At 46.9% G+C, this 17,477-nt stretch overlaps 1 protein-coding gene across 3 annotated transcripts in view; it reads right to left on the bottom strand.

Moving 5' to 3' along the window:
* CLIP2 (CAP-Gly domain containing linker protein 2) overlaps positions 1–17,477 on the bottom strand; it is a 126,745-nt gene that overhangs the window by 24,139 nt on the left and 85,129 nt on the right. For 2 of the 3 annotated variants that reach the window (XM_030536732.1, XM_030536733.1), the window contains 3 exons: positions 16,536–16,639; positions 12,828–12,888; positions 1,271–1,375 (listed from right to left, as the gene is read on the bottom strand). In XM_030536732.1, coding sequence (XP_030392592.1) covers positions 1,271–1,375; positions 12,828–12,888; positions 16,536–16,639 — 270 coding nt within the window. The remainder of the gene's footprint in view (positions 1–1,270; positions 1,376–12,827; positions 12,889–16,535; positions 16,640–17,477) is intronic. The other variant, XM_030536734.1, reaches the window with a different exon arrangement.

A 17,477-nucleotide genomic window follows, 5' to 3' on the forward strand; every position in this document is an offset into this window, starting at 1 on the left:
AACAAACTTGATAAAAGGAAATGTAAAAAACAAGCAATTCTACAACATTTACTCCTTTAGCACCAAAACGTAACAACTGATCCATTCTATTCATTTGTTTAGGCTGAAATTTTTCAAAGCTGCCTAAGGGATCTGGATGCCCGACTCCCACTCATTTTTAATGGAAACTGGGTGCTCAAATCCCTTTCACCAGTTTGAAAGACTCCAGCCTGTCCTTTTGGGTGATCTCTACAGATTCACAACAGACAAATTAATGAAAGGGCCCACAGGCTCCCACGCCGCCCTCACACCCTGGCCGCTGCTAGGCAGCCTATTCAAAACTCCTGGACATGAGGGGCTAGGAGAACTCTGATCTCTTCCAGAGGCCCCACCTATGAGAATCGTGACTGGAGATGATGATTGGCCCCACCGATTGGCCCGACCATACTATTTAAGCCAGAAGGCGGCACAGGGAAGTTGTTTGAGTAACTGAGAGATCTCCTGACTGGCAGCTGCACTGGATCTGATTTGTGCTTGAGCCCCCATTTCTGATTCCTCCTCTGACCTCTGGTTTGGTTCCTGATCCCAGCTCTGACTCTGGCTCTGACTGCTAGGCCCGACTAGCCCTGCTCTGACCACATCGCAGTCCTGACAGTCTGCTTGTCTTGTTTAAAATCAGCCACTCTCTCCACCATGCCCAACCTTCATGAAAAACCTTCTCCTCGCCCTCCCCGAACAAGGCTCTTAAAGCCCTGATATACTGCTCCTCTTGACAGTCTTTCTTGCATTCATTGCTACAGCCTACCTAACCCAAGTGACCACACCTGTAGGCTAAGACTTTGGAGCAGACTCTCCACCCTTATCTTCCATCTCAAATTGCAGCACCCACAATAGGAGGAAGGACATTTGCAACATTGATTGTCACACTTATCTCCTACTGTAGCTCAAAAGGACCTCCAGAAGCAAAATGAACCGTGCAAGGTTTAATTGTTGTTATTTACTTGGCGGTGTTAATCGAATGGTGAGTTGTGAAGAGCTCATGTCGAATGGCGCCATGGAGTTGAGAAGCAAACTCAAGTCAGAGAAATGAGTCACCACATAAGAAGCAAAGGCAAAATCATAGGGTGCTACTATTTCCAGAAAGGGAGTGCAAATAAAGTAAACAACGAAACAAAAACCATGGAAGCCCAAACTCAAACCAAACAACACAATCCAAAACAAGACATTGCTGGCATCAATGCAGCTGACAAGCACACTGGTCTGCAGGCAGGGCAAGTGGGGTTGGGATTACCCTGGTGTCCTCTAATTCTCTGAGGAGTTTTTCAGCCTGTGCCTTCTCAAACAGCAGGCTCTGCTCGAGCTCCCGTATGCGGGCATGCTCCAACTGCGTCTGAGTCTGGTCACACATAGGGAAGAAAAAACAACAACAACAACAGGGGAGAGAGCAGAAAACAGAGAGAAAAGGCTGCAACATCATGTTCCATGTACAAGACAAGGAAAGGCAGTTCACAACGGGAAGAGAATAAATGTCTGAACAGGCAGGAAAATTCATCCAAACAGAACTAGGTTACTAAGGGATTTTACATGGTTCTCAGGGTTGCTATTTAAGACACAGTGGACTCCTCTTATAGGGGCCCATTTTAGCAAAGCATCTAGGGGGCTTGAGTCCCACTAAAGGCGATGAGACTGAAGCAGGCGCTGATGTGCTTTCCTGAATGGGGGCGATAGTGAGAACACTTCACAACAGAAGAAATCCACCCCAGCGCAGTGGGCGTCAGTACAAGGTCTATGCACCAATTAAAGACCATTCACCGGAGGCCTTGTGCTCACTCTTAGCCAATGTGGGCAGTTGGAGGCTGCTTACTGGCAGAGTTGCACACTGCAGTGCACTGAAAATTACTGAGACTCTCATTCGTCTTTTGCAATAAAGAGAGAGTTTGAACTATGACGTAGTTGACTGCAAGCTGTGCAGTGTAGTGACAATACCAGAAAATATGCCTCATGTAAAGCAATGGAGAAAATTTAAGTAGAAAACAATTGTATAACTGAGTGCTTTGCATTTGTACAGCATCTATAGCTAAGGATTTCAAAGTGATTTTCAAATATTGAGTCTCACAACCCCTCCCCCCTTACTTGGGTAAACTGAGGCACAGAGAGGTTAAGTTATTTGCCCAAATTCAGTGGGTGAGTCAGGATTATAACCCAGAAGTCTTGACTCAATGTCCCTTGCCCTAACAACTAGATAACACTCCTCTGTTGGTAGCAAAATTATTATTTAAGCACATCAGTGTTGGTCACCGATATCATGTAAATTCCCTGTGAAGAAAGGGGGAGGGGGAACCAATTTGCAAACTTCACCTTCCACATTTTTAACTTTCAAAACTATTTTTTACTGAATACAAAGTTGTCCACCAAGACCACAGCATGACAAGGACTATAAGGTTCCTTAAGTTGTTCTAGGCAATTTTCTGTCTTTCACTCGCCATTTCATTATTTCCTCCCCCCATTCCCAAGCCTGAATTGATTTACATTTTTTTTTCTTTACAATCTGGTCTGAGATGGAAAAGAATGAATGAGCTTTGGCTCCTTTTCTGTGAATGGAGAAAGTTTAAGTTTGCACCAATCTGTATTTTCTTTTAAAGTCTGGAAAATATTATTAAACATCAGATCAAATATGGAGAAAATCAATACTGTCAGGTACATGCAATATTTTCGTAGCCATGTTGGCCCCAGGATATGAGAAAGACAAAGGTGGGTGAGGTAATATCTTTTATTGGACCAACTTCTGCTGGTGAGAGAGAGAAGCTTTCCAGCTCCACAGAGCGCTTCTTCAGGTCTGGGAAAGGGAATCAGAGTGTCACAGCTAAACACAAGGTGGAGCCAATTATTAAGTATAAGGAGTTAACACATTGCAAGAAACCGCTCAAAATGAAGCAGGCAATTAGCACCTCTGCGGTCAGAGGACAAAGGAGAGCTAGTGGGTTACAGATTGTTGTAATGAGACATAAAACCAGTGTCTCTGTCCAGTCCATGATTTTTGGTGTCTAGAAGAGTTAGGAATTTCAGCTCGTAGGCTCATCTTTTGAAGGTGTTGTGCATGTTTCTCTTAAGGACGAGGCCTAAGAGGTCAGCTGTGGAGTGACTGTTCAGCCCCAGGTGATAGGGTGTTTTTGTCTTACTACTTTTCTGTGTGAGTTCATTCGAGACTGTAATAATCGTCTAGTTTGCTGGGGCATTCAATGCACTGGATGAGGTTCCTCACAGGTTGTAAAAGGCACATGTAGGACCAATGGATCTTGAAAGGTGTGCTGTGGGGGGTATATTTGGGACACTTCCAAGTTTCATCAATCCTATTTGACCCCAGGTGGAGAAGACAAACAATGTCTCTTAAAAGACGTCTCCAAGCATTGTCAGGCTTGCCAAAGAACCTTAGTGAAGCACAGACATGAGCTGGATATTTGTAAAGGAAAAGGGGGAAATTTGCTTTCATGTTGACTGGCTTTTCCCCCCAATCTCCACATAGCTCACAGATGCTCTTCCTAAGAGCTTGACCAGATTCTGATTTCACTTATAGTGCTGTTAATCCTGAATTATTCCATTAACTTCAATGGCTTTAGTATGAATTTATAACGGTAACAGCTAGGCCAATGTCTTTGACTGAACCTTCAGCTATATGGACTCACAAATTATCTGAACTAGCAGTTCAGAATCTTTTTAATGGTAGTAATTTCCCACCCACTTCTGTTCTTCAAGGGGTCAGGTATAAGCGCTCCAAAAGTGGGATCTTTTACTGATCCATTTCAAAACTAAGCCAGGAATCTCGCAAGATACCTGACACTGATACTTTTGTTTCTGGTTCAGCTGGAAATGTCACAGAGCAGCTTCCCTTAGTATTCTGTTAGCCAAAACCCTGGAAGACCAGAGGCATATGGAAATGAAAAACAGAGAAGTTAAATGAATGTTTCCAGACCTCAAATATGTTTTTTCCCCCAACATTAAGATGAACTCACATGTCATCTTTTACTTTATACAAACCCTTTCATCCAGCCCTAATTAGACCAGGGCAAAATCTGAGATCCACTCAACCCCAAAATTTGAGGGAATTCAGATCCAAACTTTATGGCTCAGGTCTAATTTTAACCCTAATTACTACCCACACATTATGAGCTATATGAATAGCTAATTTCTCATTAAAATGCATGAGGTATCTCATGAATTCCAGCGGATGATTGCAATAGTGTCGACTAAGGATTTTAAGGTTTCCTATTATAAAATCATCTATTATAAATAGGCTTTAGCTCTTTCTTGCATTTGCCTCTCATTTTATAAAGGCTAAAGGCTATGGCAACACCATAATGCCTAGAGATGGGCCTGGATCTAGGTCACACTACATTCTATGAGATGTTTTGAGCCTAACGTCACAGCTCCTCCCTACATCCATCAGGGAACTAAAATCACAGATCCAAATATCTCCACATTTTAGAGAATTCCAAATCTGAACATGAGCTTTGTGGCTTGCTCCTGTCTTTATGCCTACTAATATTTGGGTAGAGACCTCTAGACTCCACTGAAATACACTGGGTTAAGAGTTCCGGAGGAACAACATGGGAAGATGATCAATTGACAGCATCTTTCTTCTCTTCGAAAATGATTAAAAGTCTAGAAAACATGGCCTAGGAGGGAAGATTGAAAAAACTGGGTTTGTTTAGTCTGGAGAACAGAAGAGTGAGAGGGGCATGATAACAGTTTTCAAGTACATAAAAGGTTGTTACAAGGAAGAGGTCCTTAACCACTGAGGATAGGACAAGAGGCAATGGGCTTAAATTGCAGCAAAGGTGGCTTAGGTTGGAGATTAGGAAAAACTTCCTACGTGTCAGGGTGGTTAAGCACTGGAATTAATTGTCCAGGGAGGTTGTGGAATCTCCATCATTGGAGATTTTTAAGAGCAGGTTAGACAAACACCTGTAAGGGATGGTCTAGATAACATTTTGTCCTGCCTAAGTGCATGTGACTGGAAGAGATGACCTCTCGAGGTCCCTTCCAATCCTATTATTCTACAATTCTTCAGTGGGGATAACTGGCATGCACCGTATGACAATCTGATCAATAGTATTCCTACACTCCACACACACTGTTCTTGCTATTGTTTGTTACTTATGACATCAGCCTTCTCATCCCTAGGATCACTACAGAAGCACATAAATGGAGACAATCTACTCATTGTTCTGGAGGTCCCTGTCCTCTCAGTATAAATGAGATCTAGCTAGACAGCCCTGCAGCTTTTATAGCTACTAAAATTGCAGTCACAGACTACAGGCGGCCAAAAAACATATCTAACCTGCACAGAGCTGCACTTGGTCTTGTCACCCTCCTTGATAAAGCACATTTTGTGCTAGGCCCTTCCTGCCCAAATAAAACATCTGACCTTGCTCACATCCTTGAATAAAAGCCCAGTCACTGGATTGTCCAGTTGAATGAACGTTAAGGAAAGTGCTATGCTTGCTTGTTTGCAGCGAGGGATGCTACAATATGTGGATGCAGCGATCCTCTCACAAAGGGATGTGCTGGAATGTCACCTCTGTGCTAGAACGCGGCTGGCTGCGAGCACACCAGTCTGTTTTATAAAATGACCTACACAGATGCCATCAGCGCTGTTTACATCACTGAGTGTCTGAGCATTTGGGGTGGGTCAGGCTCTATTTAAAAAGCTAACACTGCTGTTATGTACAACCCACAGGCACTGAGTCTAGTGCTTCAGTCTGCTTGGGCAGCGCAGACTCTGAGTTCAGAAGTAATTTCAGGTTACTTCCTCCCCAAGCCCAGAGAACCAAGCGTGACAGACCCAGGCCAGTGTGGTACAGGAGTCTAGTAGAGGGCAAAAATACTTGTCACTGGATGAGTAGTTTTCTGTTCCCTGAGTGATCAGAGCAGGGGCTGCACTAGAATAATCAGGAACCTGATAGAAGCAGTTAAGGCAGACAGGCTGATTAGAACACCTGCAGCCAATCAAGGCAGGCTAATCAGGACACCTGGGTTTAAAAAGGAGCTCACTCCAGTCAGGTGGGGAGGAGCTAGAGGAGAGGAAGTGCGTGTGAAGAGCTGGGAGCAAGAGGCACAAGGAGCCTGTGGTGAGGATAAAGAAGGTGTTTGGAGGAGGCCATGGGGAAGTAGCCCAGGGAGTTGTAACTGTCATGCAGCTGTTACAAGAGGCACTATAGACAGCTGCAATCCACAGGGCCCTGGGCTGGAACCCGGAGTAGAGGGTGGGCCTGGGTTCCCCCCAAACCTCCCAACTCCTGATCAGACACAGGAGAAGTTGATCCAGACTGTGGGGAAGATCACTGAGGTGAGCAAATCTGCCAATAAGCGCAGGACCCACCAAGGTAGAGGAGGAACTTTGTCACACAAGACACCATTAACATGATGCTCTTGGGCTCCGCGGGGAGGTGATGGTATTTCGCAACCTTGTAGCCTCCCGTTGCTTAATTGTACAATGTGGAAGGACCTAGAAATGGCCTTTTAATGAAGAATGAAAGCTGGAACTTCCTGAAGGACAAATGTTGCAATCACAGCTCCCCAAAGACAGTCAGCAGGGCAAAGGATGTAGAAAGGTTGGGGTGGGGCAACTGACAATGGGTTACTGGACTTTTTTGCCTCTAGAGCTGTGTTTACACTGCCATTAAAAACCCAAGGCTGGCCCGTGCCAGCTGACCTGGGCTCACAGGGCCAGAGCTAAGGGGCTGTTTAACTGCAGCGTAGATATTCGGACTTGGGCTGGAGCTCGGACTCTAGGACCCTGCAAAGTGGGAGGATCCCAGAACTTGGCCTGTAGCCCCAGTCTGAACGTTTACATTGGAATTCAATAGCCCTAGGAGCCTGAACTGTGGGTGTCTAATTGCAGTGTATATATGACCCAGCTGGCTAGTTCAAAGCTGAACAAGGATGGTAGTGACTGAAAGCAGTAACCACTGCATGGCTCTAGGGCGGCTTTACATGAAACGAGCTAGTGGGTTTCACTAGGGAACACATGTTCAGAGAACAAAAAAGCCCTCTGGCTAGAATGTTCAAAAGCCCCTACAGTGATCAAGGAGCACAAGTCCTATTGACTTTCAATGGGGCTTTTGTTTAAGTCATTTGGGTGCTTTTGAAAATTTCAACCACCATCACATTCAGTCCCTTAGGGTCTGCCTTCACTGCAGTTATTAACTAAGGGCATGGTTACACTTGCGAGTTAGAGGGCATTAAAGCAGCCCCGGGTGGCCTAACTCACTACGCGTCCACACTGGCAAGGCACGCAGAGCGCCCGGACTCCACAGCTGGAGCACTCCTGGTAATCCACCTCCATGAGAGGTGTAACGCTTGCTGTGCCCTGGCTGGAGCGCTGCGGTGCTGGTACGTACACCCTGGTCTGTTAATGCGCTCTGATCAGCCTCCAGAAGTGTCCCACAATGCCTGTTCTAGCCACTCTGGTCATCACTTTGAACTCTATTGCCCTCCCCTCAAGTGAGCAACCATCAGACCCGCCCTTTAAGTTCTCTGAGAATTCTGAAAACCCCCTTCCTGTTTGCTCAGCAAGGTGACCATGCCTCCACACGCCAGGCGATCCCCAGTATGGGGCAATGGTGAGATGCTGGACCTCATTGGTGTTTGGGGGGAGGAAGCTGCCCAGGCCCAGCTGCGCTCTAGCTGTAGGAATTACGATAACTTTGGGCACATATCAAGGAACATGCTGGAAAGGGGCCATGACCAGGACACACTGCAGTGCAGGGTTAAAGTGAAGGAGATGCGGAATCCCTACCACAAAGCCCGTGAGGCAAACAGCCGCTCCAGTGCTGCCCCCGCAACCTGCCATTTCTACAAAGGGCTGGACACAATACTTGGGGGCGGCCCCAACTCCACTCCGAGAACCACCACTGACACGTCAGAGCCCAGTTCAGCAAGGCAGGAAGACATGGAGGAAAGTGGGAGCAAGGGTCCTGAGGAGTAGGAAGACATCCCGGCATCCCTAGATGCATGCAGCCAGGAGCTGTTCTCAAGCCAGGAAGAAGGTAGCCAGTCGCAGCGGCCGGTGCCTGGGGAAGGACAAACACCAGAGGAGGTGCCCGGTAGGCAGATTTTATTTTGGGAAGGAAGTTATTTGGTGCAGGCTCCTGGGACGAGGAGGGTTAGGGCTGCATGCATGCCTAGATGCAGAATAGGGCATTGATGTGCTCTCTCACACTGCAGTAAATCGGCCTCAGTGATCTCTTCAAAGGTCTCAGCTGCAACTTGGGCAATAAGCTTGCTTAGGTTCCTTGGGAGAGCTACTACGCTCCTCGTCCCTCTCAGGCTAACAAGTTCACGCCACTGTGCCGTGAGGGGCAGGGAGAGCATGGCTGCACACAGACAAGCTGCATATGGGCCAGGGCGGAAGCCACATTGCAGTAGAAGACCCTCCCTTGCTTCCCAGGTCACCCTCAGCAGCGAGATATCTTCCAGGATGAACTCCTGTGGAAAACATGGGGACAGTGTTGAGTATAGGGGCCCCCTGCAGCTGTTGGCTCTCCCAAAGGCACAGAAACCCAGAGGACAGTACAGCTGTGAAACAATCAGTCCCTCTTGCCCCTGTGCTTACTCACCATTTTGGGGCTCCTGTGGGTTGTGTGTGCTCACTTTGGGACAGGCAAATTCTGCTATTGTGTTGACTGTGCTTGTCTTTAAATACAGGCGAATCATTGCTCTGTCTGGTGTGAACAATGCTGCCTCTGTTAAGTGTTGCATTTTGCCTTTACAGATGCAACCTTGAGATCTCCACCGTCCGTCCGTGTTATCACCAGCCAAAAGACACCAAAGAATTAGGAAGAGGCCACGTAGAAGCAAAGAAGACATGGTGCATGAAGTAACGCAGCAGTCACTTAATGAAAATCAAAAAGCACAGGAGTGGCTGGAGAGTGAAAGGAGGGTCCACCAGCAGAATGCGGCTCGCCGGCACCAAAGCAAGGAGTGGCTGCTAAGCATCATGGAGTGCCACGCGGATTCAATCCAGGCCCTCGTAGCCATGCAGGCGGAGCAGTTCCGCGCCTGCCCCCTCTTTCAGCCCTTGTCCCAAAACTCTTTCCCTTGTGCCCCCATGTCACCTCCAACCCACTTTCCCCCACATCCAGTTTCTTATTGCCACCAGCTTCCTCCAAAACCTGTCGTTTCACCACCCAGCCTTAAAAACTACGACCCTTACCGACTGCATTCAACCCCATCACCATGCATTTTAGCCAGCCTGAAGTGCAGTGCTCATTGCACAGCACTCCAGACAGGAGGCAGAGTATGACAACAGGACATACGCAAATCTGTGATTGAACTGTTCCCCACCCCACCCCTTGCCCTGTTTCCCAAGCAGTTGTGTTTCTTTTCAATACATGAATTTTCTTTTAAATAAATGGATTTTTTCGCTTTGAAAACTTTCTTTATTATTGCATTAAGTAAAAGATACCTTAGTCCAGGAAAGCAACAGGCACTGCAAGCCAGCGTAGCAAACACAGATTCCTAACAACACTGGAACCACCGCTCTTCACTCCCGTGCAGGACATTAAATATTATTGGTGGCTTTCAGACTCAAATTGCTCCCTCAGGGCATCCCTAATCCTTGCAGCCCCACGCTGGGCCCCTCTGATAGCCCTGCTCTCTGGCTGTGCAAATTCAGCCTCCAGGTGTTGAACCTCCGAGTTCCATACCTGAGTGAATCTTTCACCCTTCCCTTCACAAATGTTATGGGGGATATAGCACGCAGATATAACTGTGGGGATGTTGTCATCAGCCAGGTCCAGCTTCCCATACAGACAGTGCCAGCGGCCCTTTAAACAGCAAAAAGCACACTCTACAGTCATTCTGCACCAACTCAGCCTGTTGTTGAACCGCTCCTTGCTGCTGTCAAGGCTCCCTGTGTAGGGTTTCATGAGCCACGGCATTAAAGGGTAAGTGGGGTCTCCAAGGATCACAATAAGCATTTTGACTTCCCCTGCGGTGATCTTCTGGTCTGGGAAGAAAGTCCCAGCTTGCACCTTCCTGAACAGGCCAGTGTTCCAAAAGAAGCGTGTGTCATGCACCTTTCCGGGCCAGCCTGTGTTAATCCACGGTTATCCACAAGCACCTGGAGAACCACAGAGAAATGCCCCTTGCGATTAACGTACTCGGAGGGTAGGTGGCCCGGTGCCAGAATTGCAATGTATGACCCATCTACTATCCCTCCGTAGTTGGGGCAACCCATTTGCGCAAAGCCAGCCACAATGTCATGCACGTTACCCAGAGTCACGGTTCTTCTGAGCAGGATGCGATTAATGGCCCTACAAACTTGCATCAATACAATTCCAACGGTCGACTTTCTCACTCCAAACTGGTTAGCGACCAATCAGTAGCTGTCTGGAGTTGCCAGCTTCAAGACTGCAATAGCCACCCACTTCTCCACCGGCAGGGCAGCTCTCAATCTTGTCCTTGCGCCGCATGGTGGGGGCGAGCTCAGCACACAGTCCCATAAAAGTGGCTTTTCTCATCCGAAAGTTCTGCAGCCACTGCTCGTCATCCCAGACTTGCAGGACGATGTGATCCCACCACTCAGTGCTTGTTTCCAGAGCCCAAAAGCGGCGTTCCATGGTGGTGAGCATGTCCATGAATGCCACAAGCTATCTCGTGTCATATGCGTTATGCGAGTCGACATCGTCGTCTGTAAGTTTGTAGCTTAAGGAGTAACTCGACTGTGTAATGTGACGTGCTGGCAAGACTGACTAGCATACTCCTCAGCACTTCGGGCTCCATTCCCAAAGACCAAAAGGGAAGACAGAGCATGCAGTACAAAAATGTTGAAAGACGGCACCAAATGTGGAGGGAAGAATAGAGATTGCTGGGATGCGAAACGATGCATCACGGGGTGTTGGGACAGGACCCAGAATGCCCTGCACCTTCCACCCCCTTCCCATAAGCCACAGCGCCAGAATGGGAAGAGCTGCTCTGTGGGATAGCTGCCCATAATGCACCGCTCCCAATGCCGCTGCAAGTGCCGCAAATGTGGCCACACTAGGGCACTTGCAGCTGACAGTGTGAACACACTGCAGCACTTTCCCTACTGCACTCTCCGCAGGCGGGTTTAACTCACAGCGCTGTACATCTGCAAGTGTAGCCATGCCCTCAGGTGAAATTGTGGGAAGGCAGTGGTGGATGAACAGCACTTGAGTGGTTTAGTTTGCATCCTCACTGCAAAGCGAGGGGGTTACCAGCCTGAGAGAAAACCTCATTCGGGCTTTAGCCTATCGCCCCAGCTGGGCCAGGTAGCCTGGCTAACAGCACTAAACCTGGGTGAGAGGGTCTGCTGTGTAAATGATGGGATGGAAGGTAGGTGCAACACTTAAGTAAGACTCCAAGTTAAGTGAAGATCTATCCCAAGGGGTCATTCTCAGGAAGAGATCAAAGACTGAGTAAACCGTAGCAAATGAATTACCCTGTTGCTCCGATTGGTGACTGAAGATGGAGAAGCTTGACACTGATAGGGAGCTCCACACAGGGGTAAGCTGAGTGTAAAAGATCGATCACTATCAATGCCACATCCTGTACAATCAGCAAGCTCTGTTTTATTTTTTTTTACTCGCAATTGCTTCATCTGTGGAATAACCCAGCCGTACATCATGCAATAATATCCAGGAACCAAATATCACTGAGGCATTTGGTCCTGTGCATCTTGTGAAAATGAACAACACTCCTTTCAAAAGCCCTGTTCCATTGCAATTTATCCCCTGGCTGGGTTCAAACCCGGAACTGAGGGGTTCCGTAGGCACGGCTCACTGCACTAGAAAAGCTTTAGCAAAGCTCCCCTCACAGTATTGACCTCCACCTTTCCACCCCCCCATTCTCCTCCCAGTAAAAAGCAGAGATTTATTCTTAAGGGTGGTCAAAGCAATTCTGTGTCTCTAACGTCCAGAAAAACACACCGCAGCCTAGGAGCCTCCTAGTTTAAGGATTTGCCTTCTCAGCCAGCTTCTGGCCTCGTATCGATTTACTGCTAAACTACTGATTGCTAAAGCAGCTCCCTCGACATGCCTGGCTGACTTAACGAGCCTAATTCTAGAGCCTAGGGAAAGGGGAAGGGGAGATTTTGGACACTGCTTTGCCTTTCTGAAAGATCACTCTTCCTTACTCCACCTGTAAGGGAAACCATGCCTGAACTGGAATCTGAGACAGAAAGTCATCTCCCAATGCTGATTGCTTTTGTGCAAAGCTGACTGCAGTGCCGTTGTGCAGAAAAACCCCTACGCCTTCCCAAAAAGGGCACTGCAATGTCAAACCTGTCAAACCACAACTGTCTGTGCTTGTGACAGGAGGACTCCATTGAAAAGTCCTGGAGGATGAAGGCTTAGATCACAATGCGTGGCGTTGTACCAAGATACAGCTGGGATACAGTTGCTCTCCCACTGGCTATGGATCATATACCTTACTGAAGTGGATAGTAATGAGAGAGAGGCCAGGGACAGTGGTTGAACAGTGGGAAAAGGTATGTTAGAATGCATTCACGCACACAATTTAATTAACATGGATGTTCAATATGACTTAGGACAAAGTCAGGTTTAAAAACCATGCAAGCTGGTCCTGGTTAATCCTAAATGGATCTCTAGGAATAACGATGACCAGCTAACACCTTGTGGGAAATTTTTCACAATTCAGTCTATAATATTCACTATCAATGCCTTTCTATAATAAGTGATCAGTCAGCCTTGCACAGCAATTACTAACACATCCTGGTCACAGAGCTGGGCAAAACGCAGCAGAAATTGTTAAGGTTTCAAAAGCAATTGCAGACAATACATTACAGCGAGTGTGCTGCAAATTACCTCCAGATCTCCCTTGGTAATGGATTCTTCCTCCACTCGGAACTGCAAGTCCTCCACTTTCCTGTGAGGGTGGGGGGAGAAAAGCCAAAATCAGTAATGCCAGGATTAAAACTTTATCACTAAGTGGCTGCCACAAAAGGCCCCTGCAAAACAAAAGCGTAAGAGGAGTGAGATATGGATAAATCATACACGCAAACAACTCAGCAGAATCTAAGCGCTCCTCGTGGAAGGCAGTTAATTAGCATAACTTATGCAAAGCAGATACTCCTCTTTCTGCAATGTGCCCTACCACACTCCTCCAGTGAGCATGGCTGCTGTACGGCTCCATATAGATACTGCAGGAGTTGACTTTGACTTTAATCCACTGGCACCATAGGACTGAGCAAGGTTTCTCTGCCAGCTATTCACTTCGCAGGAATGCACTGGGAAAACACAGTGCCAAGGGCTGGATATTCACAGATAATCAGAGCTTTTCCCTTCAAGGGTGACTATGGGCAGTATTTCACATCCCCATGTTGTGGGAATGATGAACCAGGCTGGCAGACAAAAAATCTTCACAAGAGACTAATGCTGTACAGGCATATCTCTCTCTCTCACACACACACACGCACACACCCCTTCACTACTCAGATAAAACCCACTAATGATACAATTGCAATTCAATCTTCTTGGTAAATTCAACCTTCTTTTTTCTTTTATCAAATTTTTTTAAAACAAACTTGTGCAGTGGATGTTGCCATGGGAACCAGATGTAAGGGCTCGGTGATTCTCCGTCCTGGATAAAAATAGCTCTGTCTGTATATATCAAACTTTAAAAACAAGCTTCTTTGTCTAAACCTCTTCTAATTAGAAGAGGCATCTGTTGCTGCTTAGGCAAGAACTCAGCTGTCTCGGGTTAAACAATCTCCTGCTTCTTGTAGCATGGAAAGGGAGCTGGGACAGAGTGGGAGTCCTGTGCATGAAGGACCATCTTCAGACGGGGAATCTTTCAAATAAAAAGGCAGAGTGAGTCACTATATTCCTTTTAACTACCAAACACACAGCCCAGGGAAACATCTTTATACTCCCACCATCAGCAGAAGGCTTTTTGTAAACGGAGCCCTTGGATCACTTGGCCAGCTAGAGCAGACCTGCTTTCTCAGCAACACAAGTCTCATATGCTAGCACATGTACACAGAAGTTGCTCTCTGAAGGATCTGATTTGGGGGAAGGCACATGTGACAGGGCACAGCGACAGAGACAGTACCTGGTGCTTGGTAAACAACGGTTTAAATCCAAGCCAGCCTTCCCCTCCCTTCCCACAGATGCCTTTAAGATTATCACCTTGCAAAGCAGGGTGGGGCAGGAAATGTCTTTGCAGAAGGTGGGATCCCATAACTAGAGTTATAGCACTGGGATGAACCCCAGGCTGGGAGTGTTTCTCTTTCCTTTCTGATGACAGAATAAGAAGAATGCAAAAAATATGTCAAGTCTCAGGGGGCAACCGTGTTAGTCTGTATCCACAAAAACAACAAGGAATCTGGTGGCATCTTAAAGACTAACAGATTTATTTGGGCATAAGCATTCTTGGGTAAAAAAAACCAAACATGCTCACTTCTTCAGAAAGCTTATGCCCAAATAAATCTGTTAGTCTTTAAGATGCCACCGGACTCCTTGTTGTTTTTTTGCAAAAAATACGTTAACCCTGATATTTCAGAGGAAGGCTTTGCTGACTGCCCGATTTGTTTAAAATGCCTCAATCCCAGCACCTTAACGCATTAGTTGGAGCGTACTCAGTGCCATAAGTGACTATGGTGATTGTCAGGGCACAATCCAGAAGTGATTTGTGATTCATTCTCCTTTCGGCTGTTCTCTGTCTGTGAGGATAATCCAGCCTCACTGCCCCCAAAGGCTTCATCTTGTAATGGTTTGTCTCCAAAAACACAGTGGAGAAGACAAAGATGCTGGCAACATAATACAGCATCCTGCTGTATCCCTCTGTGCTTCCAAGGTGACAGCCGGCTTAGGTCGCCCCTCTCATTCCCACAGTAGTCGGCTCTCAAAGCTCTGCAGTATCGAGTGGCTATTAGAAATATTGGCAGAGTCTTACCCCTTGTCTCTTGCGAAGTTTAAGGAACTAGAAGTCACATGCTGCTAATTCTCAGACACTGACAGGACCCTGCAGCACCAGAAGATTTGCCGTTTCCATCTAACTCTGCAAGAGAACCTGTCTGTGCACTTCTTAGCATATCATCTCGGTGCAGTACCACTGACAGCCTCATCACCAGCCATCTAGAAGACGACACCCCCGTTCCCAATATTGACCTACTGAAAATAAGACATGGTCCACCCAGCACTCAACTGGATAGTTTCATTATGCTGGGGTGCACTGTTCTGTTAGGTTTACTGGGTCTCAGACAGCGCACCCTCAATTGGTCCCTCTTCCACCAAAGATACCTGGTGGACCAAATGTTTCCTCAAATGCTTTTTTCCTTCAGGCTAATACCTCTGACCCCCATCCCCTGCCCGCGAAAGGGCTGGGGCAGCAGCAGCACTCTGACTAACTTCACCGGCTGGTGGGAGAGCGACACCCTTTTGTGTAGTGTTGTTAATAATTCATTTGCTGCTGCTTTCCATGCACCCTGAGTCCAGCCAGTGAACCCAGCATATGTTCTTTGAAGTGCCGGTCTCCTGCTGAATATTGAACAATGTAATCCTTGGGATGGTCGGCACTTCAGAGCTGATGGCTGTGAGAGGCGGCTGATAGCGTGTTTTGTCTTAAGCACCACCTATATTAAACAGCAACAAAGTGGTTCTAATCACACTAGTCTTTCTGGACGAGAACCAGAACGATCATTCTCCTAAGTGCGAAGTATCCCATATCTTTATCTGGCCAGGAAAGAGACTGGCCAGGAATAATGGAGGCTGGGAATTAGGAGGTTTGTACTCATCATAGGAGTGAGGTTGGGGAACAGCCTCCCAACAGGAGTAGTGCAGAAACAACCCAATCTGCTTAAAAATGGAGCTTGATACATTTATGAATGGGATTGTATGACAGGACTCAATGATCCAGCAGGGCCCTTCCAGGCCGATGTTCGTAAATTACTTTCCCCTTCAGATTTCTTTAAATTCAAAGCAGCAGTTGAGTACACGTAACACAGGAAGAGAAATAGCACAGGTGTTTTGGATGCAACACAGGATACAAGTAATGGTCCTATTTCAAGCCTCCTCTAAACATTGCTAGGCAAAGGAGCTAGGAACTCCAGCCTACCAAACACTACCTTTCTATTGTGATTAACCTTAGCACTTCAGCCACCTTACTGGATAATCCTCTTTGGACAGAAGGCCTGAATGGTTTGATATGTTAACTACAGACAGCTGGGCACGACTGATTTCCATTGCTATCTACTTCGCTCACATTGTTGATCCGTTTCCCAAGTCTCCACACCACCGACTCACTGCCCACACAAACAACAACGCCAATGCCAGGTAAAGCCCAGCGCATTTTACATGCATTGGAATCAGGGAGCCAAGCAGCTCCCGGAGTCCAGGATACGTTCTGAAAAGCACGATGTAAGAGCTAGGCATCATCATCTAAGGCAAGTAAAATGCACCAATGAAATACCATGGCTTGTCTCCCTACTCAATCCAACTTACCATGTTGCTACATTACCTCTGCTATTTTTACACATTTCCTATTCCCGCCCCAGTCCCCCTTTACCACATTACCTTTTCTCCTCTTCCAGTTGGTTCAGCAGCTCCAACTTTTCCTTTTGCACCCCATCTACCAGGGCCCGTGCTCGCTGGAGATTCGCCTCCGCCTCTGTGACATACTGTAACAGAAGGAAATCCCACCCCACCGCCAGCCAGTTACATTTGCAATATACAGTTGTTAAAAACTTAACAGGGGACTGAACTAGATAGCTCAGGGATTAGTAAATGATCTGTATGGAGGCTTTCATCTCTAGGGATCAGATTTCCAGCAAGCTCAGCACATAGGAGTCTGCTGGGTACTGTGCCCTTTAGAAAACCTGACTCCAGCCAGCCATTTGGAGCATGTGATACCCGGCCCAGAGCTCTTCTGAAAATCTGGCCCTAGGCCACCAAATTAAACAGACCCCAGGTTGGCAGTAACGAGAGCTGAGCCAACAATTTCTCAGTGGTACCTGATGACAGAACAAGGAGCAATGGTCTCAAGTTGCAGTGGGGGAGGTTTAGGTTGGATATTAGGAAAAACTATTTCACTAGGAGGGTGGTGAAGCGCTGGAATGGGTTACCTGGGGAGATGGTGGAATCTCCTTCCTTAGAGGTTTTTAAGGTCAGGCTTGACAAAGCCATGGCTGGGATGATTTAGTTGGGAATTGGTCCTGCTTTGAGCAGGGGGTTGGACTAGATGACCTCCTGAGGTCCCTTCCAACCCTGATATTCTATGATTCTATGATTTATCTGACAGTTTTAGCTCTCTTTTCTGCTCCTTAGCTAGCTATGAAGAGACTGATTTTTATGACTCAATTTGTTACTGGCAATTGTTTGATGAATGCTTGATGCAAACAATTTTCAAGCTCTCTGGGTTGTCTGACTGGCACGTGGTTGGACAGCTTTGGCACATGGTATTGTTTCTGCTTCCTGAGTGGACAATGGAAGTTTTGTAAATCAGAATAGCCAGTGCCC

This window comes from Gopherus evgoodei, chromosome 17 (assembly GCF_007399415.2).
Source record: "Gopherus evgoodei ecotype Sinaloan lineage chromosome 17, rGopEvg1_v1.p, whole genome shotgun sequence".
Classification (NCBI taxonomy): Eukaryota; Metazoa; Chordata; order Testudines; family Testudinidae; genus Gopherus; species Gopherus evgoodei.